Source organism: Littorina saxatilis, linkage group LG13 (genome assembly GCF_037325665.1).
Source record: "Littorina saxatilis isolate snail1 linkage group LG13, US_GU_Lsax_2.0, whole genome shotgun sequence".
Lineage (NCBI taxonomy): Eukaryota > Metazoa > Mollusca > Gastropoda > Littorinimorpha > Littorinidae > Littorina > Littorina saxatilis.
Genome location: NC_090257.1, coordinates 43,705,682 through 43,732,994, shown reverse-complemented (window position 1 = coordinate 43,732,994; position 27,313 = coordinate 43,705,682). Strand labels below are relative to the sequence as shown.

The 27,313-nt window shown below is 44.0% G+C and overlaps 2 protein-coding genes across 2 annotated transcripts in view; one reads left to right on the top strand and one right to left on the bottom strand.

Annotated features, from left to right (window-relative positions):
- Positions 1-9,858: 9,858 nt before the first annotated feature.
- LOC138945808 (collagen alpha-2(IV) chain-like) overlaps positions 9,859-27,313 on the bottom strand; it is a 127,707-nt gene continuing 110,252 nt past the window's right edge. The window contains exons 35-41 of the mRNA XM_070317317.1: positions 24,750-24,992; positions 24,084-24,218; positions 23,565-23,699; positions 17,154-17,270; positions 16,228-16,419; positions 15,368-15,654; positions 9,859-12,318 (exon numbers count right to left, since the gene is read on the bottom strand). Coding sequence (XP_070173418.1) covers positions 12,061-12,318; positions 15,368-15,654; positions 16,228-16,419; positions 17,154-17,270; positions 23,565-23,699; positions 24,084-24,218; positions 24,750-24,992 — 1,367 coding nt within the window. The 3' untranslated portion in view covers positions 9,859-12,060. The remainder of the gene's footprint in view (positions 12,319-15,367; positions 15,655-16,227; positions 16,420-17,153; positions 17,271-23,564; positions 23,700-24,083; positions 24,219-24,749; positions 24,993-27,313) is intronic.
- On the top strand, positions 17,282-20,989 carry LOC138946148 (uncharacterized). The gene is made up of 4 exons (XM_070317656.1): positions 17,282-17,296; positions 17,683-17,695; positions 18,171-18,256; positions 20,912-20,989. The coding sequence occupies exons 1-4, from the start codon at positions 17,282-17,284 to the stop codon at positions 20,987-20,989; spliced, it is 192 nt and encodes a 63-aa protein (XP_070173757.1).

Sequence of the window (27,313 nt, the reverse complement as noted above, 5' to 3'; positions counted from 1 at the left end):
ATTCCCACAGCTGTCTTACTTTGTATAGTTGTCAGGTCATTCCCACAGCTGTCTTACTTTGTATAGTTGTCAGGTCATTCACACAGCTGTCTTACTTTGTATAGTTGTCAGGTCATTCACACAGCTGTCTTACTTTGTATAGTTGTCAGGTCATTCACACAGCTGTCTTACTTTGTATAGTTGTCAGGTCATTCCCACAGCTGTCTTACTTTATATAGTTGTCAGGTCATTCACACAGCTGTCTTACTTTGTATAGTTGTCAGGTCATTCCCACAGCTGTCTTACTTTGTATAGTTGTCAGGTCATTCACACAGCTGTCTTACATTGTATAGTTGTCAGGTCATTCCCACAGCTGTCTTACTTTGTATAGTTGTCAGGTCATTCCCACAGCTGTCTTACTTTGTATAGTTGTCAGGTCATTCACACAGCTGTCTTACTTTATATAGTTGTCAGGTCATTCACACAGCTGTCTTACATTGTATAGTTGTCAGGTCATTCACACAGCTGTCTTACTTTGTATAGTTGTCAGGTCATTCCCACAGCTGTCTTACATTGTATAGTTGTCAGGTCATTCACACAGCTGTCTTACTTTATATAGTTGTCAGGTCATTCACACAGCTGTCTTACATTGTATAGTTGTCAGGTCATTCACACAGCTGTCTTACTTTGTATAGTTGTCAGGTCATTCCCACAGCTGTCTTACTTTGTATAGTTGTCAGGTCATTCACACAGCTGTCTTACATTGTATAGTTGTCAGGTCATTCACACAGCTGTCTTACATTGTATAGTTGTCAGGTCATTCACACAGCTGTCTTACATTGTATAGTTGTCAGGTCATTCACACAGCTGTCTTACTTTGTATAGTTGTCAGGTCATTCACACAGCTGTCTTACATTGTATAGTTGTCAGGTCATTCCCACAGCTGTCTTACTTTGTATAGTTGTCAGGTCATTCACACAGCTGTCTTACATTGTATAGTTGTCAGGTCATTCCCACAGCTGTCTTACTTTGTATAGTTGTCAGGTCATTCACACAGCTGTCTTACATTGTATAGTTGTCAGGTCATTCACACAGCTGTCTTACATTGTATAGTTGTCAGGTCATTCACACAGCTGTCTTACTTTGTATAGTTGTCAGGTCATTCACACAGCTGTCTTACATTGTATAGTTGTCAGGTCATTCACACAGCTGTCTTACTTTGTATAGTTGTCAGGTCATTCCCACAGCTGTCTTACTTTGTATAGTTGTCAGGTCATTCACACAGCTGTCTTACTTTGTATAGTTGTCAGGTCATTCACACAGCTGTCTTACTTTGTATAGTTGTCAGGTCATTCACACAGCTGTCTTACATTGTATAGTTGTCAGGTCATTCACACAGCTGTCTTACTTTGTATAGTTGTCAGGTCATTCCCACAGCTGTCTTACATTGTATAGTTGTCAGGTCATTCACACAGCTGTCTTACTTTGTATAGTTGTCAGGTCATTCACACAGCTGTCTTACTTTGTATAGTTGTCAGGTCATTCACACAGCTGTCTTACTTTGTATAGTTGTCAGGTCATTCCCACAGCTGTCTTACTTTGTATAGTTGTCAGGTCATTCACACAGCTGTCTTACTTTGTATAGTTGTCAGGTCATTCACACAGCTGTCTTACATTGTATAGTTGTCAGGTCATTCACACAGCTGTCTTACTTTGTATAGTTGTCAGGTCATTCACACAGCTGTCTTACTTTGTATAGTTGTCAGGTCATTCCCACAGCTGTCTTACTTTGTATAGTTGTCAGGTCATTCACACAGCTGTCTTACTTTGTATAGTTGTCAGGTCATTCACACAGCTGTCTTACTTTGTATAGTTGTCAGGTCATTCACACAGCTGTCTTACTTTGTATAGTTGTCAGGTCATTCCCACAGCTGTCTTACTTTGTATAGTTGTCAGGTCATTCCCACAGCTGTCTTACTTTGTATAGTTGTCAGGTCATTCACACAGCTGTCTTACTTTATATAGTTGTCAGGTCATTCACACAGCTGTCTTACTTTGTATAGTTGTCAGGTCATTCCCACAGCTGTCTTACTTTGTATAGTTGTCAGGTCATTCCCACAGCTGTCTTACTTTGTATAGTTGTCAGGTCATTCACACAGCTGTCTTACATTGTATAGTTGTCAGGTCATTCACACAGCTGTCTTACATTGTATAGTTGTCAGGTCATTCACACAGCTGTCTTACATTGTATAGTTGTCAGGTCATTCCCACAGCTGTCTTACTTTGTATAGTTGTCAGGTCATTCCCACAGCTGTCTTACTTTGTATAGTTGTCAGGTCATTCCCACAGCTGTCTTACTTTGTATAGTTGTCAGGTCATTCACACAGCTGTCTTACTTTGTATAGTTGTCAGGTCATTCCCACAGCTGTCTTACATTGTATAGTTGTCAGGTCATTCCCACAGCTGTCTTACATTGTATAGTTGTCAGGTCATTCACACAGCTGTCTTACTTTGTATAGTTGTCAGGTCATTCACACAGCTGTCTTACTTTGTATAGTTGTCAGGTCATTCACACAGCTGTCTTACTTTGTATAGTTGTCAGGTCATTCCCACAGCTGTCTTACTTTGTATAGTTGTCAGGTCATTCCCACAGCTGTCTTACTTTGTATAGTTGTCAGGTCATTCCCACAGCTGTCTTACTTTGTATAGTTGTCAGGTCATTCACACAGCTGTCTTACTTTGTATAGTTGTCAGGTCATTCACACAGCTGTCTTACTTTGTATAGTTGTCAGGTCATTCACACAGCTGTCTTACTTTGTATAGTTGTCAGGTCATTCCCACAGCTGTCTTACTTTGTATAGTTGTCAGGTCATTCACACAGCTGTCTTACTTTGTATAGTTGTCAGGTCATTCCCACAGCTGTCTTACATTGTATAGTTGTCAGGTCATTCACACAGCTGTCTTACTTTGTATAGTTGTCAGGTCATTCACACAGCTGTCTTACATTGTATAGTTGTCAGGTCATTCCCACAGCTGTCTTACTTTGTATAGTTGTCAGGTCATTCACACAGCTGTCTTACTTTGTATAGTTGTCAGGTCATTCCCACAGCTGTCTTACTTTGTATAGTTGTCAGGTCATTCCCACAGCTGTCTTACATTGTATAGTTGTCAGGTCATTCCCACAGCTGTCTTACTTTGTATAGTTGTCAGGTCATTCACACAGCTGTCTTACTTTGTATAGTTGTCAGGTCATTCCCACAGCTGTCTTACTTTGTATAGTTGTCAGGTCATTCCCACAGCTGTCTTACTTTGTATAGTTGTCAGGTCATTCACACAGCTGTCTTACTTTGTATAGTTGTCAGGTCATTCACACAGCTGTCTTACTTTGTATAGTTGTCAGGTCATTCCCACAGCTGTCTTACATTGTATAGTTGTCAGGTCATTCCCACAGCTGTCTTACTTTGTATAGTTGTCAGGTCATTCACACAGCTGTCTTACTTTGTATAGTTGTCAGGTCATTCCCACAGCTGTCTTACTTTGTATAGTTGTCAGGTCATTCACACAGCTGTCTTACTTTGTATAGTTGTCAGGTCATTCACACAGCTGTCTTACTTTGTATAGTTGTCAGGTCATTCCCACAGCTGTCTTACATTGTATAGTTGTCAGGTCATTCCCACAGCTGTCTTACATTGTATAGTTGTCAGGTCATTCCCACAGCTGTCTTACTTTGTATAGTTGTCAGGTCATTCCCACAGCTGTCTTACTTTGTATAGTTGTCAGGTCATTCACACAGCTGTCTTACTTTGTATAGTTGTCAGGTCATTCCCACAGCTGTCTTACTTTGTATAGTTGTCAGGTCATTCCCACAGCTGTCTTACATTGTATAGTTGTCAGGTCATTCCCACAGCTGTCTTACATTGTATAGTTGTCAGGTCATTCCCACAGCTGTCTTACTTTGTATAGTTGTCAGGTCATTCACACAGCTGTCTTACTTTGTATAGTTGTCAGGTCATTCACACAGCTGTCTTACTTTGTATAGTTGTCAGGTCATTCACACAGCTGTCTTACTTTGTATAGTTGTCAGGTCATTCACACAGCTGTCTTACTTTGTATAGTTGTCAGGTCATTCCCACAGCTGTCTTACATTGTATAGTTGTCAGGTCATTCCCACAGCTGTCTTACTTTGTATAGTTGTCAGGTCATTCACACAGCTGTCTTACTTTGTATAGTTGTCAGGTCATTCACACAGCTGTCTTACTTTGTATAGTTGTCAGGTCATTCACACAGCTGTCTTACTTTGTATAGTTGTCAGGTCATTCACACAGCTGTCTTACTTTGTATAGTTGTCAGGTCATTCCCACAGCTGTCTTACTTTGTATAGTTGTCAGGTCATTCCCACAGCTGTCTTACTTTGTATAGTTGTCAGGTCATTCCCACAGCTGTCTTACATTGTATAGTTGTCAGGTCATTCCCACAGCTGTCTTACTTTGTATAGTTGTCAGGTCATTCACACAGCTGTCTTACTTTGTATAGTTGTCAGGTCATTCCCACAGCTGTCTTACATTGTATAGTTGTCAGGTCATTCCCACAGCTGTCTTACTTTGTATAGTTGTCAGGTCATTCACACAGCTGTCTTACTTTGTATAGTTGTCAGGTCATTCACACAGCTGTCTTACTTTGTATAGTTGTCAGGTCATTCACACAGCTGTCTTACTTTGTATAGTTGTCAGGTCATTCACACAGCTGTCTTACTTTGTATAGTTGTCAGGTCATTCCCACAGCTGTCTTACTTTGTATAGTTGTCAGGTCATTCCCACAGCTGTCTTACTTTGTATAGTTGTCAGGTCATTCCCACAGCTGTCTTACTTTGTATAGTTGTCAGGTCATTCCCACAGCTGTCTTACTTTGTATAGTTGTCAGGTCATTCCCACAGCTGTCTTACTTTGTATAGTTGTCAGGTCATTCCCACAGCTGTCTTACTTTGTATAGTTGTCAGGTCATTCCCACAGCTGTCTTACTTTGTATAGTTGTCAGGTCATTCCCACAGCTGTCTTACTTTGTATAGTTGTCAGGTCATTCACACAGCTGTCTTACTTTGTATAGTTGTCAGGTCATTCACACAGCTGTCTTACTTTGTATAGTTGTCAGGTCATTCACACAGCTGTCTTACATTGTATAGTTGTCAGGTCATTCACACAGCTGTCTTACATTGTATAGTTGTCAGGTCATTCACACAGCTGTCTTACATTGTATAGTTGTCAGGTCATTCACACAGCTGTCTTACTTTGTATAGTTGTCAGGTCATTCACACAGCTGTCTTACTTTGTATAGTTGTCAGGTCATTCACACAGCTGTCTTACTTTGTATAGTTGTCAGGTCATTCCCACAGCTGTCTTACTTTGTATAGTTGTCAGGTCATTCCCACAGCTGTCTTACTTTGTATAGTTGTCAGGTCATTCCCACAGCTGTCTTACTTTGTATAGTTGTCAGGTCATTCACACAGCTGTCTTACTTTGTATAGTTGTCAGGTCATTCACACAGCTGTCTTACATTGTATAGTTGTCAGGTCATTCACACAGCTGTCTTACTTTGTATAGTTGTCAGGTCATTCACACAGCTGTCTTACTTTGTATAGTTGTCAGGTCATTCCCACAGCTGTCTTACTTTGTATAGTTGTCAGGTCATTCACACAGCTGTCTTACATTGTATAGTTGTCAGGTCATTCCCACAGCTGTCTTACTTTGTATAGTTGTCAGGTCATTCCCACAGCTGTCTTACATTGTGTAGTTGTCATGTCATTTCCACAGCTGTCTTACAATTACATTGTATAGTTGTCAGGAAATTTGAAGAGTATATTAACCTGATATTCTCTTCACTAGCAGTAAATATATATGTGTTAGGGTGCATATCAGGTATGGAATATTTTCGATATGTGTGTGAAGTACGTTGATACTGGTTTGTAAAGGAAGCAATTTGATTTTAACGTTCACAGAGTGTACTTTTTCTGGGATATGGGTTCACAGCTGTGAAACAGTATTGTAGTGTTATTTCATGGTTAGGTTATCTGTGAAACAGTAACTGGTGTGAATCTATAGCTTGAACTACATTGTAAGTCAGCATCAATCGGTGCCGTGGGGCCATGGATGTGCGTCTGAGAGGATTATTCAGTTGTTGCTCGAACAGCGCCTGCTGTGACTGTAAACCGATGCACCGCAGCGACTACACTTGTGAACAGTGTCTGAAGGTGTTTGTTCTTTGCTGTTCTTTTCTTTGACTTTGAATCTTGCACTTCCGAGGCGAGTTGAAGCTTCTCTTCTCCCTTTGCAAGGCCTCTCTTCAGTTCGAGCCTCCAGCGGGCACGGTCTTGGGCAAGGTCTTCCCAAATGTTGATGTCCAGGTCGAGGGCCTTCATGTCACTTTTGCACACATGTCAGTAGCAGAGTTGGGGGCGTCCCTGTGCTGTCTTGCATTATGCAGACACGGATAAGCCAGCAGGGTCAGCGTTGCCGAAGCAGTGTGTACATGCTGGGCATTCCAGCATCGTTCAACATTGTAATCACATTGAAAAAAGACTCTGATGTGATCTCTCTGTATGGCTGTGAAATTGATTGCAGGTTTAGGTTTGGTGGTGGATTTTGAAATGTCAGGTTTTGGTGGTGGATTTTGAAAATCTGAATATATCCCATTGGACAGTAGATATGTTGGGGAGTCATGTCTGTGTTCCTCTTGTTTTTGAATCCCCCCCCCCCCCCATCTCTCTCTCTCTTTTCAGGGAACAGCTGAGAGGATTAGGGTGTTTTTTTTCTGCTGTGTCTTTCTTGTTCAGGGACCTTGTTTTGTATTCTGTATTCTCTTGTTTTGTATTCTGTATTCTGTATTCTCTTGTTTTGTCATTCACTCAGCATCGAACAGCACTGTGTGAGCTTGCACAGTTTTCCTGTACTGGGTGACATGGTAACACTTTAACTGGGTGACATGATAACACTTTAACTGGTGTGCACTAAATCAAAGGCAGCAATCAAATGATGTGGCACACGTTTCTATCACTGTTTTCAATAAGGGGGGGGGGGGGGGGTTGTGTTAGCTGGTGTGTTGGGACAGGGTTGTGTGGGGTTTTTTTTTACATGTGTTTGCTGGCTGTGTTGTTACAGTGTCTAACTTAAGTTATACACATGGCTGCCGTGTGTTTGTGTTGACTGATGTCTCTGCCACTCGTCAAGTTTATCATTTTATTATCCATTGTATATCACTGTCACTTGTTCAACTTATGCAATGGCTTAAAATCCTGTGTGTGAACATCACTCTCACTTGTTCAACTTATGGTTTTATTACCCTGTGTGTGCACATCACTCTCACTTGTTCAACTTATGGTTTTATTACCCTGTGTGTGCACATCACTCTCACTTGTTAAACTTATGGTTTTATTACCCTGTGTGTGCATGTATCATTTGTACTTGTTAAAGGCACAGTAAGCCTCCCGTAAACCATCACAGAGCTCCCCGAGCGTCTACATACAGTACAAGCATACTTCCATTTGAACGCTCACCGAACGGGAACATCCTGGCTGCTTTCTGTTGAGTGTGAGAAATTTTCAAAGAATTTATTTTCGTGGACTTGGTCCTCTACAACAATGGCGCCTCGTTTTGGTGCTGGACGGCTGTTATGAATATATCCAATACCGGAAATCACGCCCGGACAGTAAGCCTCCCGTAAACCATCACAGATACTGTCAGGCTTTTACTCACAGTACAAACACCCTTCCATTTGAACGCTCACCAAACGGGAACATCCTAGGTGCCTTACGTAAAGAGCGAGCAATTTTTAAAGAATTAATTTTGCAGATTGTCTCGAACACTTTTTGGACCCATCCTGAACTCAGGTCAAACATGAGTTACTTCCCTTCGGGTCTCATTCTATCGATGTAAACTGGCGATAGCCGTGAATCGATGATTATCAAAATGTTTTTGGACCGTGGTGCGTTTTTGCGCTAGACCTAACTTTTAAAATCTAAATAATAAATTGACAGCTTGTTACACAAACATTCTTTAATCATAAAAGAATTCTTTTTTCATCAAGACAAGATCAGTACAATTCGAAGTTGTGAAAGTTTGAAAAAAAAAAGCCCGGAAGCAGGGTCAGGCAAGGGTCGTAGCAGACGACGGTTTATGCATATCGCCGTTCCTCTCAACAGTCAAAAGCCATCGCTAGAGTTCTTGTGAACCACAGCCGTTTGTTTTGTGCATAAAAACGTGCTATTGTAAATAAGCTCACATCGAGTCGCATTCAAATGACTAACTGACGACTACATTGTGAAAAAGGGAAACTGGATCACACGGGTTCACGATGGCTCAGGGGTAAGATAAACCACGCAAAAATAAATTCTTTGAAAATTGTTCACTCTTTACGGAGGGCACCTAGGATGTTCTCAATCGGTGAGTGTTTAAATGAAAGGGTGTTTGTACTGTGTGTAAAAGCCTGACCGTATCTGTGATGGTTTACGGGAGGCTTACTGTGCCTTTAAATGAAAGGGTGTTTGTACTGTGTGTAAAAGCCTGACCGTATCTGTGATGGTTTACGGGAGGCTTACTGTGCCTTTAAACTTATGGTTTTATTACCCTGTGTGTGTGTGTGTATCATTTGTACTTGTTAAGCCTTATGGTTTTATTACCCTGTGTGTGCGTGTATCATTTGTACTTGTTAAACTTATGGTTTTATTACCCTGTGTGTGCGTGTATCATTTGCACTTGTTAAGCCTTACGGTTTTATTAACCTGTGTGTGGGTGTATCATTTGTACTTGTTAAACTTATGGTTTTATTACCCTGTGTGTGCGTGTATCATTTGCACTTTAAGCCTTATGGTTTTATTACCCTGTGTGTGCGTGTATCATTTGCACTTGTTAGGCCAGAGAGTTTTTTCTTCACTTGTGTAATTTTAGCCTGATCGGTTATGTTACCATGTTGTAAGTAGGTACTGTGTATCCTATAACATCAATACTTCTATGGTTTCAATATAGCTGGGCATGTTTTTCATCACTAGTTGGTTTGTTTATTAGTTCAGTAATGATGTACTCCAGGGAATCTTGTGGCTTCATCCATACAAGTTATCTAGTGACATTATAACTCTGGTTATGATGTGATGTTTGTTTGTCGGTGTGTCTGTGTTTACAAGTACACTATGGCCAGGGGTTAAAAAGGTGTGTTGGCCAGGGGTTAAAAAGGTGTGTTTGGTTGGAATGAAATAAAAGTTGTTTGGATGCACTGCCTTTGTTTTGCGTGCAATGCTTACATTTTCCACAGGCATAAGTGTGTGTGTGTGTGTGTGTGTGTGTGTGTGTGTGTGATAGCATGTGTGCGTGTGTGATAGCATATGTGCGTGTGTGTGTGTGTGATAGCATGTGTGCGTGTGTGTGTGTGCGTGTGATAGCATGTGTGTGTGTGTGTGTGTGTGTGTGTGATAGCATGTGTGTGTGTGTGATAGCGTGTGTGTGTGTGTGTGTGTGATAGCATGTGTGCGTGTGTGATAGTGTGTGTGTGACAGTGTGTGCAATATCGTGTGATTGTATGTGGGTGTGGGTGTGATAGTATATGTGTCTGTGATGGTATGTGTGTGTGTATGATAGTGTGTGTGTGTGATAGTGTGTGATAGTGTGTGTGTGTGTGTTTCAGATCTGCCTGCCTCTGCTTGCAGTGGTTGAATTCAGCATAAGTATACTGGTCTCATTCAGTTATGTGGCCCCATACCTTTGTTCAGATCACCTGAAAATGCACAACCCAGAGCTCACACACACACACACAAACACACACACACACACACACACACACACACACACTCACACAGACACACACACACACACACACTCACTCCACTTTGAAACGAGGTTATGAAAAAAACGACCTTTATTTTCTGACGTCGCATGGTGTTAATTACATTGCTTGGCAAGTACAATTATCCCTTGAGTCTAGACTGCAATGAAAACTATCACACAGAATTGCACTTACACGATTTCCTTATCTTTTCCTACAGGGCCGGATCAGGCATTTGGCCGCAGTTGGCCCAGCAGATACTGCTCTCAATTATCCGCCCTTGCCTTTCCTCTTTACCTTAAATTATCGTCATTCAGACAGAATATGAAAACGTCTTCTGTCTGTCACAGAATCAAAACCAGCACACAAAATATTGCAAGACTGTACACAATAGTGTGCAAAAATATCTTGTCAAAAAACACCCTAAGAGATTGCCATTATAAAAATAGTGTAAATAACCTAACATTTATAGAGATAGCAAAAAGTTCACACTGAACACAGCAAGATGATGATTGCATAGTGAGGCGTTGGTTGATCACTGAGTGTGAATGACAGTCACCGAGAAAATGAAGCAAGAGGAGCACTTGGAATAAACACATTTGTCAAATATCACATTGCCAGTAATGGTCTTATTAATTATTGTTGACATGAATATGTACTTTACTTTCTCGCTCGTCTTTTGTCAGAGATGAACACATGCGCTTTCTTTATCGTATACACGACTTGATCTTGACCCCTCAAAGTACCACAGCCAGTTCTAATCACAGGCATCTATATTTAACCTTCATTTGACACTAGTCGAAAAACTACCAGTGTATTCAAATGTTGGTTTTTACTGGCCTTGTACTTTTCTCCTTAAGTGCTGCGCATACTTCAATTCTCAGTTTCTCCCTTTAGTCCTAAGTCTGCGTCTTGAAAACTCCTCTCTACCAAATACCGCAGTTAGATTGTATCACTATGGAAATGCCCCCCTCCTATGAACATGACAACTACCAGACATCAGCTAATTATGTTCCACTTCTATGCGATGATTGGTTAATATAACAAATGGCCAGACAAATCAGCATAACGAAACATGCAAATGACAATGTATTGATGAGGCAGACAACGACTTACACAACAGAAATCAACAACCATACAAACATGAAATGGAAACCAAGAAGTACAAATCCTTTACAAGATGCGAAAATGTAACAGTCATCGCCGGCTACGCTATACAAATCTACATTCCACAAAAAAGGTAGAGAAATTATGAAAAAAATGTACATAGACCTAGCACATAGCATTGTCATTACACACACACCAAGCTTGAAGACGGTAACTGTAATACACGTAAATAATAATACGCAAATGGCAGTGAATCCAATAGATCACAGCTTGTCTCGTGACAGCCAACGCTAAACCCCACATCGTCACCACCCAGCTGATATATATATATATTGTCTCCCGTACAGGCACTGGCTATTAGCACATCAGCCCTTTAAGGCACGCGGGAACTGCATATATATCCCTTTAAGGGCAGAGAGGGAGGGGGGAGGGAGGTGTGCCTGCGCCGACCAGCTGCAGACAGACTAGTGACCTTGACCCTGTCAAGCAGCGACCACAGCTGTGCTGCCTCGGAACCCTACCCCTATTCCCTCCCTGCCTACATGGGGCTCACAATAACCTTGCCTTAATATCAAGTCATAAATTGAGCAGAACACACTAGGTAAAAATACGAGAAAAAATAAAAGTGTATAATTATGCAATACTGAGATTTCAGCGAGTAGCACCAATAGAAATCAGTTTCCGGTAAGGCACCTTGCGGCTTGCCTGCTAGCGACGTGGGGGGGTACGTCTTCTAACTACCAGTATCTCAACACAAAAAAACACCTGCAAAGACTACACACCATGGAAAGAATACACACAATGTAATTACACATCACATTTACACCGAGAAGAAGCATCTAAATAAAGAGAAACCAGATAGTAATTAACAGAACACACTTCTGGTTGCTAGCAAGGTAATTATACACATATTGCCCCCTAAACGGTAAACTTTACAAACGCAAACAAGATTTGAATCCTAGTCTGTACATGACACGAAGCGTCCTGCACAACGTTGGATGCAGAGACACTGACATGTGGACCAGGCCTGGACCGGGAGAGAGCGCGCTATGCTACACAGACTTGATAACAGGCTTGAGTTTCACCAGTTACTCCTTTACATCAGAACCAAGCAAACAGATACAAAAAGATGAAACAAAAAATTCCCCTAACCCCTATAAGCGCCACCTATCACACATCCTTCATACAAACTTGGCAACGGCTGACCCTCGTTCTTAAATTGCCGGCCTTTAGCGTCTGTGAGCGCGGGGTGGCGAACTGCTCGTTGTTTTCTATGGTGCTCAGCCAGAAGCTGTACTTGTTGGCGAAGTAGTGGCACGTGCCACGCGCTCCGTTGCACTCGATGAAGGGCGTGGCGCGGAAGTCCTCCAGGCACGACCCCGGACTGGACAACGACTGACCGCCTCCGCCAGGACCCGCCGCTGTGTGCTGTGGACAGAGATACATAACATGGCATGAGTCTTCATGCGTTTACTCATATCTTCGTGTGTACGTGGACACGGACTGATCCTGCTGTGGACAGAGAAACAAGTTGGGCTATGAGTCTACGTGTCTATATTTAGTTTCTCTCTTTTTGTTCTCCGGACACTGATTGACTGCTGCCTGAATCTGCTGTGGGTAGACAGACAGTTCAAACCATGAGTCTCCATGTCTACACTCATGTCTGTGTGTGTTATCTGACAGACAGACAGTTCAAACCATGAGTCTTCATGTCTACACTCATGTCTGTGTGTGTTATCTGACAGACAGACAATTCATGGCATGAGTCTCCATGTCTACTCTCATGTCTGTATGTGTTATCGGACAGACAGACAATTCATGGCATGAGTCTTCATGTCTACACTCATGTCTGTATGTGTTATCTGACAGACAGACAGTTCATGGCATGAGTCTCCATGTCTACACTCATGTCTGTATGTGTTATCTGACAGACAGACAGTTCATGGCATGAGTCTCCATGTCTACACTCATGTCTGTATGTGTTATCTGACAGACAGACAATTCATGGCATGAGTCTCCATGTCTACACTCATATCTGTGTGTGTTATCTGACAGACAGACAATTCATGGCATGAGTCTCCATGTCTACACTCATGTCTGTGTGTGTTATCTGACAGACAGACAGTTCATGGCATGAGTCTTCATGTCTACACTCATGTCTGTGTGTGTTATCTGACAGACAGACAGTTCATGGCATGAGTCTTCATGTCTACACTCATGTCTGTGTGTGTTATCTGACAGACAGACAGTTCAAACCATGAGTCTCCATGTCTACACTCATGTCTGTGTGTGTTATCTGACAGACAGACAATTCATGGCATGAGTCTCCATGTCTACACTCATGTCTGTGTGTGTTATCTGACAGACAGACAATTCATGGCATGAGTCTCCATGTCTACACTCATGTCTGTGTGTGTTATCTGACAGACAGACAGTTCAAACCATGAGTCTCCATGTCTACACTCATGTCTGTGTGTGTTATCTGACAGACAGACAGTTCAAACCATGAGTCTTCATGTCTACACTCATGTCTGTGTGTGTTATCTGACAGACAATTCATGGCATGAGTCTTCATGTCTACACTCATGTCTGTGTGTGTTATCTGACAGACAGACAGTTCAAACCATGAGTCTCCATGTCTACACTCATGTCTGTGTGTGTTATCTGACAGACAGACAGTTCAAACCATGAGTCTCCATGTCTACACTCATGTCTGTGTGTGTTATCTGACAGACAGACAATTCATGGCATGAGTCTCCATGTCTACACTCATGTCTGTGTGTGTTATCTGACAGACAGACAGTTCATGGCATGAGTCTTCATGTCTACACTCATGTCTGTGTGTGTTATCTGACAGACAGACAGTTCAAACCATGAGTCTCCATGTCTACACTCATGTCTGTGTGTGTTATCTGACAGACAGACAGTTCATGGCATGAGTCTTCATGTCTACACTCATGTCTGTATGTGTTATCTGACAGACAGACAGTTCATGGCATGAGTCTCCATGTCTACACTCATGTCTGTATGTGTTATCTGACAGACAGACAATTCATGGCATGAGTCTCCATGTCTACACTCATGTCTGTGTGTGTTATCTGACAGACAGACAATTCATGGCATGAGTCTCCATGTCTACACTCATGTCTGTGTGTGTTATCTGACAGACAGACAGTTCATGGCATGAGTCTTCATGTCTACACTCATGTCTGTGTGTGTTATCTGACAGACAGACAGTTCATGGCATGAGTCTTCATGTCTACACTCATGTCTGTGTGTGTTATCTGACAGACAGACAGTTCAAACCATGAGTCTCCATGTCTACACTCATGTCTGTGTGTGTTATCTGACAGACAGACAGTTCATGGCATGAGTCTTCATGTCTACACTCATGTCTGTGTGTGTTATCTGACAGACAGACAGTTCATGGCATGAGTCTCCATGTCTACACTCATGTCTGTATGTGTTATCTGACAGACAGACAGTTCATGGCATGAGTCTCCATGTCTACACTCATGTCTGTATGTGTTATCTGACAGACAGACAGTTCATGGCATGAGTCTCCATGTCTACACTCATGTCTGTATGTGTTATCTGACAGACAGACAATTCATGGCATGAGTCTCCATGTCTACACTCATGTCTGTGTGTGTTATCTGACAGACAGACAGTTCATGGCATGAGTCTTCATGTCTACACTCATGTCTGTGTGTGTTATCTGACAGACAGACAGTTCATGGCATGAGTCTTCATGTCTACACTCATGTCTGTGTGTGTTATCTGACAGACAGACAGTTCAAACCATGAGTCTCCATGTCTACACTCATGTCTGTGTGTGTTATCTGACAGACAGACAATTCATGGCATGAGTCTCCATGTCTACACTCATGTCTGTGTGTGTTATCTGACAGACAGACAGTTCATGGCATGAGTCTTCATGTCTACACTCATGTCTGTGTGTGTTATCTGACAGACAGACAGTTCAAACCTTGAGTCTCCATGTCTACACTCATGTCTGTGTGTGTTATCTGACAGACAGTTCAAACCTTGAGTCTCCATGTCTACACTCATATCTGTGTGTGTTATCTGACAGACAGACAGTTCAAACCATGAGTCTCCATGTCTACACTCATGTCTGTGTGTGTTATCTGACAGACAGACAGTTCAAACCATGAGTCTCCATGTCTACACTCATATCTGTGTGTGTTATCTGGACATGGACTGACTGCAGAATGGACCTGTCGTCGTGCGCTGTGGTCAGTGAGACAAGTCAAGTTATGAGCCACTGGTCATTCATCTCCCGTTGTCATTATCACTTCATTCAGGCCATGGGCCAGAGATCTATGGTTCTATAATTCAACCAACCCCCCCACATCAACCCGCCCAAAGGCGTGGTTTGACGGTTTGGAGGGCAGGATCACACAGCTCATAAAGAAGGCAGTGGGTGGGAGTGGGACAGATATGGGAGGTAACTCACCATAGCGAAGCTGTATCCAATCCACATGCTCTTCCAGCTTCGGGGGCAGGCAGGGATCTGCAGCGTCTGGCTGTGCACGGCGATGACGTTAGCCGGGACGTCGCAGACCACGCAGCGCGAGATGTACGGCACGATGTCACGCTCGCCCACAGGCATCATGGGAATGGGGGCGTTGGTGGACAGCCAGTAGGACTTGTCATTACGACTGGCGTAGTTGCACACGTTGTTCAGGTTGCAGAAGAGGAACGGCATGGTGCTGAATCGAGGCAAGCATGAGCCGGCCCAGCCTGTAGGGAGAATAACAGTTTGGAGCATGAAACACCACACAAGAACAAAACATCTACATACTAACAATAACAGCAGTTTGGAGATTGAAACACCACACAACAACAATCTACATACTAACAATAACAGCAGTTTGGAGCATGAAACACCACACAACAACAAACAATCTACATACAAACAATAACAGCAGTTTGGAGCATAATTAAAACACCACACAAGAAAAGAAAACATCAACATACCAAAAATCTCTATTTCAGAGGTAAACAGTCGTGAAAGGTTTCCAGGCACTAGGAATAGCCTTGCTTTTGGTGAGACAAAACAACCCACAGGCCAGGCACTAGTGAGGGGTGTGCCCTAAACATGTGGACTGAAGCATGCATGGATTGTTTGACTCACTAAAAGCAAGGATACTCACTCTTTCACAACCAATACAAAACCTGACAAGAGTTATTTCCAAGACAAGAGTTATTTCCAAGACAAGAGTTATTTCCAAACATGGTCTCACACCGTTAACCCTGTACACACAGAGCGTTAACACACATAAGACACACAAGAAGAAGACGGTGGTGACTGACCCAAGTCCTGGTGGTGCGACTTCTCGTTGCCCTCGATGTAGAGCAGACTGTATCCGTCCCACAGCTGTGTCTGCCCCAGGGGACAGGACGGCACATCTGTGGACTGGCTGTGACGCACCAGCAGGTAGCCGGTGGGGGGCGTGGGGCCCGCCACTCCCTGGCGGCCTGGACCTCCCTTGGGGCCGGGGGTGCCTGCAACAGTCACTGCTTGCTTCACATGCTGTCTCTTCTCATATCTGTCTTTCGCTCTTACACACATACACACAGACACACATACTCACACGCACACAAACACACATACACACAGATACACATACACAGACACACATACACAGACACACACGCACACAGACACACAAACACACATACAAACACACACACACACACACACACAAACACACATACACACACACAGATACACATACACACAAACACACACACACACAGACACACACACACACACATACACACAAACACACAGACACACATACACACAGACACACATACACACAAACACACACACACACATACACACAGACACACATACACACAAACACACATACACACAGACACACATACACACAGACACACAGACACACACACAAATACACAGATACACACACAAACACACACACAGACACACATACACACAGACACACATACACACAGACACACATACACACAAACACACAGACACACATACACACATACACACAGACACACATACACACAAACACACAGATACACATACACACAGACACACATACACACAAACACACATACACACATACACACACACAGACACACATGCACACAGACACACACACTCACACACACACACACACACACACACACACACACACACACACACACGCACGCACACACACACACACACTCACACGCGCGCGTTCAGCGCATTCACGTACCTGGACCACCGTTAATGCCAGGCAGACCGTCGAGACCAGGGGCGCCGGGGGGACCTTCCAAACCAGGTAGACCGGGGATACCTGCCTCACCCTTGGGGCCGTCACGACCAGGGGTACCTGCACACAACATGGAGGACACTCAGGTAACACTCAGGTAACACTCAGGTGATGCACACCAGCTTTCACTCTGCCACTTCGCCCTTTTGATAACACGATTCAAGACTTCGCCCTTTTGATAACACGATTCAAGACTTCGCCCTTTTGATAACACGATTCAAGATTTCGCCCTTTTGATAACACAATTCAAGACTTCGCCCTTTTGATAACACGATTCAAGATTTCGCCCTTTTGATAACACAATTCAAGACTTCGCCCTTTTGATAACACGATTCAAGACTTCGCCCTTTTGATAACACGATTCAAGACTTCGCCCTTTTGATAACACGATTCAAGACTTCGCCCTTTTGATAACACGATTCAAGACTTCGCCCTTTTGATAACACGATTCAAGACTTCGCCCTTTTGAGAGATTTTTGGCTCACGTAAGTGTAGCCTATGCGATGCTAACTTTTGTCTGTCTGTGCGTGCGTGCGTGTGTGATAGAAACTTTAACATTTGACTGAACACCGAAATACTAATTTTACCGGGTTATTATCCAAGCAACAGCTTCAAAGTATTGAAGCAATGATCAACATTTCGTCGGCACGTATGTAGATAAAGTGTGTATCCAAAGCAAACGGGTGGTGGTGGGTTTTGGGGGGGTAAAAACAGGTGACTGGTTTATGTTGTGTGTGGTATGTGGACCAGGTCAGGGGTCAAGGTTAGGTCAGATCGCGTGAAGGATTGTGGTATAGATTCACTTCTCAGTTCTAACCGAGCTGCATTCGCCGATTCAGGGAAGACGATTTCACATTGTTCGGTTTTGTAGCGGCTCCAGAAAAAATAGATAAAGAAGATACCAAAGGAGATTTCCTACAGGTTGATCTGCACAGCGTGTTTCCAGTGTCTGCGCGAGGAAGCGCTGTCGAAAGGGCAGTGTCGCTCTCAGTGGCAGTCGTGTCCCCGTAAGTACGCTACAGACAGACAGATCTAGATCTAGTGTCTCCCACTCTTGCACCGTGTCTATGCTTACTCACTGTGTGCGTGTATGTGTGACGGAGTGATTGAGTTTGTGTTACTGTTTGTCGATTTCTTACGGGAGCCTTGAAGGCTTCGCCTCTTGTTATTTTTATTTTCTATTCATGGCCTCTGTAAATTTACCTCTTTTTACATTTAGTCAAGTTTTGACTAAATGTTTTAACATAGAGGGGGAATCGAAACGAAGGTCGTGGTGTATGTGTGCATGTGTGTGTGTGTGTGTGTGCGTGCGTGTAGAGCGGTTCAGACCAAACTACTGGACCGATCTTTATGAAATTGGACATGAGAGTTCCTGGGTATGATATCCTCAGACGTTTTTTTTCATTTTTTTGATAACTGTCTTTGATGACGTCATATCCGGCTTTTCGTGAAAGTTGAGGCGGCACTGTCACGCTCTCATTTTTCAACCAAATTGGTTGAAAGTTTGGTCAAGTAATCTCCGACAAAGCCCGGACTTCGGTATTGCATTTCAGCGTGGTGGCTTAAAAATTAATTAATGACTTTGGTCATTAAAAATCTGAAAATTGTAAAAAAAAAATTTTTTTTAGAAAACGATCCAAATTTACGTTCATCTTATTCTCCATCATTTTTGGATTCCAAAAACATATAAATATGTTATATTTGGATTAAAAACAAGCTCTGAAAATTAAAAATATAAAAATTATTATCAAAATTAAATTTTCGAAATCAATTTAAAAACACTTTCATCTTATTCCCTGTCGGTTCCTGATTCCAAAAACATATAGATATGATATGTTTGGATTGAAAACACGCTCAGAAAGTTAAAACAAAGAGAGGTACAGAAAAGCGTACTATCCTTCTCAGCGCAACTACTACCCCGCTCTTCTTGTCAATTTCACTGCCTTTGCCATGAGCGGTGGACTGACGATGCTACGAGTACACGGTCTTGCTGCGTTGCATTGCGTTCAGTTTCATTCTGTGAGTTCGACAGCTACTTGACTAAATGTTGTATTTTCGTCTTACGCGACTTGTTTAAGACTTGATTAACTCGGAAGTTGGTAGCTGACATGAGGAGGGTTGCATTGTATTATCACATGTTGCTGGCCTGTCCTGGGGGTGAGCCAGCTTAAGATTTGATTAACTCGGAAGTTGGTAGCTGACATGAGGAGGGTTGCACTGTATTATCACATGTTGCTGGCCTGTCCTGGGGGTGAGCCAGCTTAAGATTTGATTAACTCGGAAGTTGGTAGCTGACATGAGGAGGGTTGCACTGTATTATCACATGTTGCTGGCCTGTCCTGGGGGTGAGCCAGCTTAAGATTTGATTAACTCGGAAGTTGGGAGCTGACATGAGGAGGGTTGCACTGTATAATCACATGTTGCTGGCCTGTCCTGGGAGAGGGTTCTTAACACACAACTTTTTCTTCAAGAACATATGAGGGAGTTGGGTGGGTGGGAATAGGGTGCGGGTGTCATTGAGGAAGTTTTGCAAAAGTCCACAGAGACAGAGAGAGAGAGAGGGAGAGAGAGAGAGAGAGAGAGAGAGAGAGACAGACAGAGGCAGAGAGAGAGAGAGAGAGAGAGAGAGAGAGAGAGAGAGAGAGAGAGAGAGAGAGAGAGAGAGAGAGAGAGAGAGAGAGAGATTGTGAGAATTGAATTGAATTGAATTGAACTTTATCAAAGATTAAGATTTAAGGCTACGCCTTTTCATACAATCTGTCCTTGGGACGCATAGACACATAATTATATAGTTAAACAAGAAGAGCAAACGCTCGATCGAGTCACTTTCGCAGTTCTGAATATTATATGAGGCATCAGATGGACAGGAAGAAATTGCTATTCACAACACAATACAGATGTAAATAATTTGATGTAAAGAATAATCCTATAAAGTTTGAATCAAATCCGATGAATAGTTTCAGAGATATGATATTTCAATTTTTTTCCTTCAAGACATACCTGTGACCTTGAAAAAGGTCAAAGGTCACCAAAGCAGACGTCAAAGTGTAGAGGTCACTGGGAGTCACGTTCACATAAAATTTGAGCCCGGTCACTTTTATAGTTTCCGAGAAAAGCCCAACGTTAAGTTGTGTGTTGCCGAACAGAAAAGGCTAGTTATCTCCCTTGTTTTTCTGATAACGTTCGTAAAAGGCTACAGATGTAAATACTTTGATGTAAAGAATAATCCTACAAAGTTTCAATCACATCCGATGAACTTTGTCAAAGATATAAAATGTCTAATTTTTCCATTGACGCTGACCTGTGACCTTGAAAAAGGTCAAAGGTCAACGAAACCATCGTTAAAGTGTAGAGGTCATTGGAGGTCACGACTAAACAAAATATGAGCCCGATCGCTTTGATAGTTTCCGAGAAAAGTCCAACGTTAAGGTGGTGTCTACGGACGGCCGGCCGGACGGCCGGCCGGACAGACTAACACTGACCGATTACATAGAGTCACTTTTTCTCAAGTGACTCAAAAATTAAAAAGTTAAAAAAGTTAACCAACAAAAGGAGGTCGGAAAACTTCAGCACGTGATAATAAAGATGACGATGATGATGATGATGACGATGATGATGATGATAATGATGATGATGATGATGATGATGAAGATGAGGCATGAAGAGCATACATGTGTGGTTAGAGAGAGAGAGAGAGAGGGGGGGGGGGGGAGAGAGAGAGAAAGAGAGACAGACAGACACAGAGAAAGAGAGAGATAGAGACAGAGTCCTACAGATGACAGACAGACAGACACAGAGAAAGAGAGAGATAGAGACAGAGTCCTACAGATGACAGACTGACAGACACAGAGAAAGAGAGAGATAGAGACAGAGTCCTACAGATGACAGACTGACAGACACAGAGAAAGAGAGAGATAGAGACAGAGTCCTACAGATGACAGACTGACAGACACAGAGAAAGAGAGAGATAGAGACAGAGTCCTACAGATGACAGACTGACAGACACAGAGAAAGAGAGAGATAGAGACAGAGTCCTACAGATGACAGACAGACAGACACAGAGAAAGAGAGAGATAGAGACAGAGTCCTACAGATGACAGACAGACAGACACAGAGAAAGAGAGAGATAGAGACAGAGTCCTACAGATGACAGACTGACAGACACAGAGAAAGAGAGAGATAGAGACAGAGTCCTACAGATGACAGACAGACAGACACAGAGAAAGAGAGAGATAGAGACAGAGTCCTACAGATGACAGACAGACACAGAGAAAGAGAGAGATAGAGACAGAGTCCTACAGATGACAGACTGACAGACACAGAGAAAGAGAGAGATAGAGACAGAGTCCTACAGATGACAGACAGACACAGAGAAAGAGAGAGATAGAGACAGAGTCCTACAGATGACAGACTGACAGACACAGAGAAAGAGAGAGATAGAGACAGAGTCCTACAGATGACAGACAGACAGACACAGAGACAGAGAGAGATAGAGACAGAGTCCTACAGATGACAGACTGACAGACACAGAGAAAGAGAGAGACAGAGACAGAGTCCTACAGATGACAGACTGACAGACACAGAGAAAGAGAGAGATAGAGACAGAGTCCTACAGATGACAGACAGACAGACACAGAGAAAGAGAGAGATAGAGACAGAGTCCTACAGATGACAGACAGACAGACACAGAGAAAGAGAGAGATAGAGACAGAGTCCTACAGATGACAGACTGACAGACACAGAGAGACAGACAGATAGACACAGAGTCCTACAGATGACAGACTGACAGACACAGAGAAAGAGAGAGATAGAGACAGAGTCCTACAGATGACAGACAGACAGACACAGAGAAAGAGAGAGATAGAGACAGAGTCCTACAGATGACAGACAGACAGACACAGAGAAAGAGAGAGATAGAGACAGAGTCCTACAGATGACAGACTGACAGACACAGAGAAAGAGAGAGATAGAGACAGAGTCCTACAGATGACAGACAGACAGACACAGAGAAAGAGAGAGATAGAGACAGAGTCCTACAGATGACAGACTGACAGACACAGAGAAAGAGAGAGATAGAGACAGAGTCCTACAGATGACAGACAGACAGACACAGAGAAAGAGAGAGACAGAGACAGAGTCCTACAGATGACAGACAGACAGACACAGAGAAAGAGAGAGACAGAGACAGAGTCCTACAGATGACAGACTGACAGACACAGAGAAAGAGAGAGATAGAGACAGAGTCCTACAGATGACAGACTGACAGACACAGAGAAAGAGAGAGATAGAGACAGAGTCCTACAGATGACAGACTGACAGACACAGAGAAAGAGAGAGACAGAGACAGAGTCCTACAGATGACAGACTGACAGACACAGAGAAAGAGAGAGACAGAGACAGAGTCCTACAGATGACAGACAGACAGACACAGAGAAAGAGAGAGATAGAGACAGAGTCCTACAGATGACAGACAGACAGACACAGAGAAAGAGAGAGACAGAGACAGAGTCCTACAGATGACAGACAGACAGACACAGAGAAAGAGAGAGATAGAGACAGAGTCCTACAGATGACAGACAGACAGACACAGAGAAAGAGAGAGACAGAGACAGAGTCCTACAGATGACAGACTGACAGACACAGAGAAAGAGAGAGACAGAGACAGAGTCCTACAGATGACAGACTGACAGACACAGAGAAAGAGAGAGATAGAGACAGAGTCCTACAGATGACAGACTGACAGACACAGAGAAAGAGAGAGATAGAGACAGAGTCCTACAGATGACAGACTGACAGACACAGAGAAAGAGAGAGATAGAGACAGAGTCCTACAGATGACAGACTGACAGACACAGAGAAAGAGAGAGATAGAGACAGAGTCCTACAGATGACAGACTGACAGACACAGAGAAAGAGAGAGACAGAGACAGAGTCCTACAGATGACAGACTGACAGACACAGAGAAAGAGAGAGATAGAGACAGAGTCCTACAGATGACAGACTGACAGACACAGAGAAAGAGAGAGACAGAGACAGAGTCCTACAGATGACAGACTGACAGACACAGAGAAAGAGAGAGATAGAGACAGAGTCCTACAGATGACAGACTGACAGACACAGAGAAAGAGAGAGATAGAGACAGAGTCCTACAGATGACAGACTGACAGACACAGAGAAAGAGAGAGATAGAGACAGAGTCCTACAGATGACAGACAGACAGACACAGAGAAAGAGAGAGATAGAGACAGAGTCCTACAGATGACAGACAGACAGACACAGAGAAAGAGAGAGATAGAGACAGAGTCCTACAGACGAGAGAAACAGCCAGAGGAATGTTGAGACAAACAGACTGACCTTCACGACCCGGGAAGCCGGGTTCTCCCTTGGGTCCTGGCAGACCCTGGAAGCCTCGGGGTCCCGGCTCTCCCTTCTTGCCCTTCACCAGTGTGATGGGGTTCGGTCCTGGGGCGCCGCGGTTTCCCTTGTCACCTGTACACACACACACACACACACACACACATACACACACACACACACACACACACACACACACACACATACACACACACACACACACAAACACACACACAAACACAATGAATGAAATTGTTATGATTTTAACAGGTGATCATAAACTGTGTCAGCCATATAAAGACATACTTTCCTTTGACAACAACAGCACACTTCCTTCTTCAACTATCACATTGGTATTTACTATCAATGATTTAATTATGTAACTTTAAACGTTATATCTATTGACAATTTATATATAATATATGTCTCTAAAAACCAACACAAGCATAAAGACAACAACGTGTCAAAATGAAGAAAGAGTCCATCATAAAGCATCCATTCAGCAGAGACTGAACTAACCTTTGCCTCCTGGGAAGCCGTCGCGACCGAGGTCACCATTGTCACCCTTGGGGCCTGGCGGTCCTGCTAGACCGGGCAGACCTGGTGTTCCTTCGGGTCCATCTCGCCCTGGAGCTCCTGGCAGTCCTTGTGACCCTGTTCACACACACACACACTGTTATTATACATTACGAAAGGACAGCACGTTTCGCCCTGCAGTCCGGACTGACCATCTAACAGCGAACGACAAGAAGAAAAAGAAGATTATACATTACACACAAACAGCGTTGTAAAAGTTGTCGAGTTATCCAGCCTTGCCTCACTTATGTGAACACACATAAACACGCTCACGCACCCACACACATACACACACTCACACTCTCTCTCTCTCTCTACCCAGCCCCTATGACTCTCTCATTGCCTCTTGAACACAGACCTTCAAATGCCTTTGTTTATGCTTACATATGTGTTACTCGGTTACATATGTAAAGAATCTTGGCTCAAAATATCTAATTTATTGCACCATGATATCGGAAACATTCAACAAACTAAAACATTCTGTCAAACATATTTCTTTTCTGTGAAAAAGAGTACAGAAAAAGAAGCCTAGATGCATATGACAAGATTGATTGAGAAGACTGCGAGTCACAGCCAGGAGAAAGAAGAGAGAAGGAAGGAAGAACGTACCCTTCATGCCGGGCAGACCGGGCAGACCGTCGCGACCTGGTTCACCGGCGAAGCCTGGGTCACCAATGTCTCCCTTCATGCCAGGTAGACCAGGTAGACCGTCGCTGCCAGGTAGACCGGGGCGGCCATCTTCACCGGGCAGTCCTGGGAGACCGGATTCACCCTTGAAGCCGCGTGGTCCCACCCCCGAGTCTGTGCAACCGTCTCCCTTCATTCCGGGCAGGCCGTCCAGACCAGGCAGACCTGTCACAGCACACAATCACAGTCATCACAGACCAGGCAGACCTGTCACAGCACACAATCACAGTCATCACAGACCAGGCAGACCTGTCACAGCACACAATCACAGTCATCACAGACCAGACAGACCTGTCACAGCACACAATCACAGTCATCACAGACCAGGCAGACCTGTCACAGCACACAATCACAGTCATCACAGACCAGACAGACCTGTCACAGCACACAATCACAGTCATCACAGACCAGACAGACCTGTCACAGCACACAATCACAGTCATCACAGACCAGGCAGACCTGTCACAGCACACAATCACAGTCATCACAGACCAGGCAGACCTGTCACAGCACACAATCACAGTCATCACAGACCAGTCACAGCACACAATCACAGTCATCACAGACCAGGCAGACCTGTCACAGCACACAATCACAGTCATCACAGACCAGGCAGACCTGTCACAGCACACAATCACAGTCATCACAGACCAGGCAGACCTGTCACAGCACACAATCACAGTCATCACAGACCAGGCAGACCAGTCACAGCAAAAAATCACAGTCATCACAGACCAGACAGACCTGTCACAGCACACAATCACAGTCATCACAGACCAGGCAGACCTGTCACAGCACACAATCACAGTCATCACAGACCAGGCAGAGCAGTCACAGCACACAATCACAGTCATCACAGACCAGGCAGACCTGTCACAGCACACAATCACAGTCATCACAGACCAGGCAGACCTGTCACAGCACACAATCACAGTCATCACAGACCAGGCAGACCTGTCACAGCACACAATCACAGTCATCACAGACAAGACAGACCTGTCACAGCACACAATCACAGTCATCACAGACCAGGCAGACCAGTCACAGCACACAATCACAGTCATCACAGACCAGGCAGACCTGTCACAGCACACAATCACAGTCATCACAGAGACAGACCTGTCACAGCACACAATCACAGTCATCACAGACCAGACAGACCTGTCACAGCACACAATCACAGTCATCACAGACCAGGCAGACCTGTCACAGCACACAATCACAGTCATCACAGACCAGACAGACCTGTCACAGCACACAATCACAGTCATCACAGACCAGGCAGACCTGTCACAGCACACAATCACAGTCATCACAGACCAGACAGACCTGTCACAGCACACAATCACAGTCATCACAGACCAGACAGACCTGTCACAGCACACAATCACAGTCATCACAGACCAGACAGACCTGTCACAGCACACAATCACAGTCATCACAGACCAGACAGACCTGTCACAGCACACAATCACAGTCATCACAGACCAGACAGACCTGTCACAGCACACAATCACAGTCATCACAGACCAGGCAGACCTGTCACAGCACACAATCACAGTCATCACAGACCAGACAGACCTGTCACAGCACACAATCACAGTCATCACAGACCAGACAGACCTGTCACAGCACACAATCACAGTCATCACAGACCAGACAGACCTGTCACAGCACACAATCACAGTCATCACAGACCAGACAGACCTGTCACAGCACACAATCACAGTCATCACAGACCAGGCAGACCTGTCACAGCACACAATCACAGTCATCACAGACCAGGTAGACCTGTCACAGCACACAATCACAGTCATCACAGACCAGACAGACCTGTCACAGCACACAATCACAGTCATCACAGACCAGGCAGACCTGTCACAGCACACAATCACAGTCATCACAGACCAGGCAGACCTGTCACAGCACACAATCACAGTCATCACAGACCAGGCAGACTTGTCACAGCACACAATCACAGTCATCACAGACCAGGCAGACCTGTCACAGCACACAATCACAGTCATCACAGACCAGGCAGACCTGTCACAGCACACAATCACAGTCATCACAGACCAGGCAGACCTGTCACAGCACACAATCACAGTCATCACAGACCAGGCAGACCTGTCACAGCACACAATCACAGTCATCACAAACCAGGCAGACCTGTCACAGCACACAATCACAGTCATCACAGACCAGGCAGAGCAGTTACAGCACACAATCACAGTCATCACAGACCAGGCAGACCTGTCACAGCACACAATCACAGTCATCACAGACCAGGCAGACCTGTCACAGCACACAATCACAGTCATCACAGACCAGGCAGACCTGTCACAGCACACAATCACAGTCATCACAGACCAGGCAGAGCAGTCACAGCACACAATCACAGTCATCACAGACCAGGCAGACCTGTCACAGCACACAATCACAGTCATCACAGACCAGGCAGACCTGTCACAGCACACAATCACAGT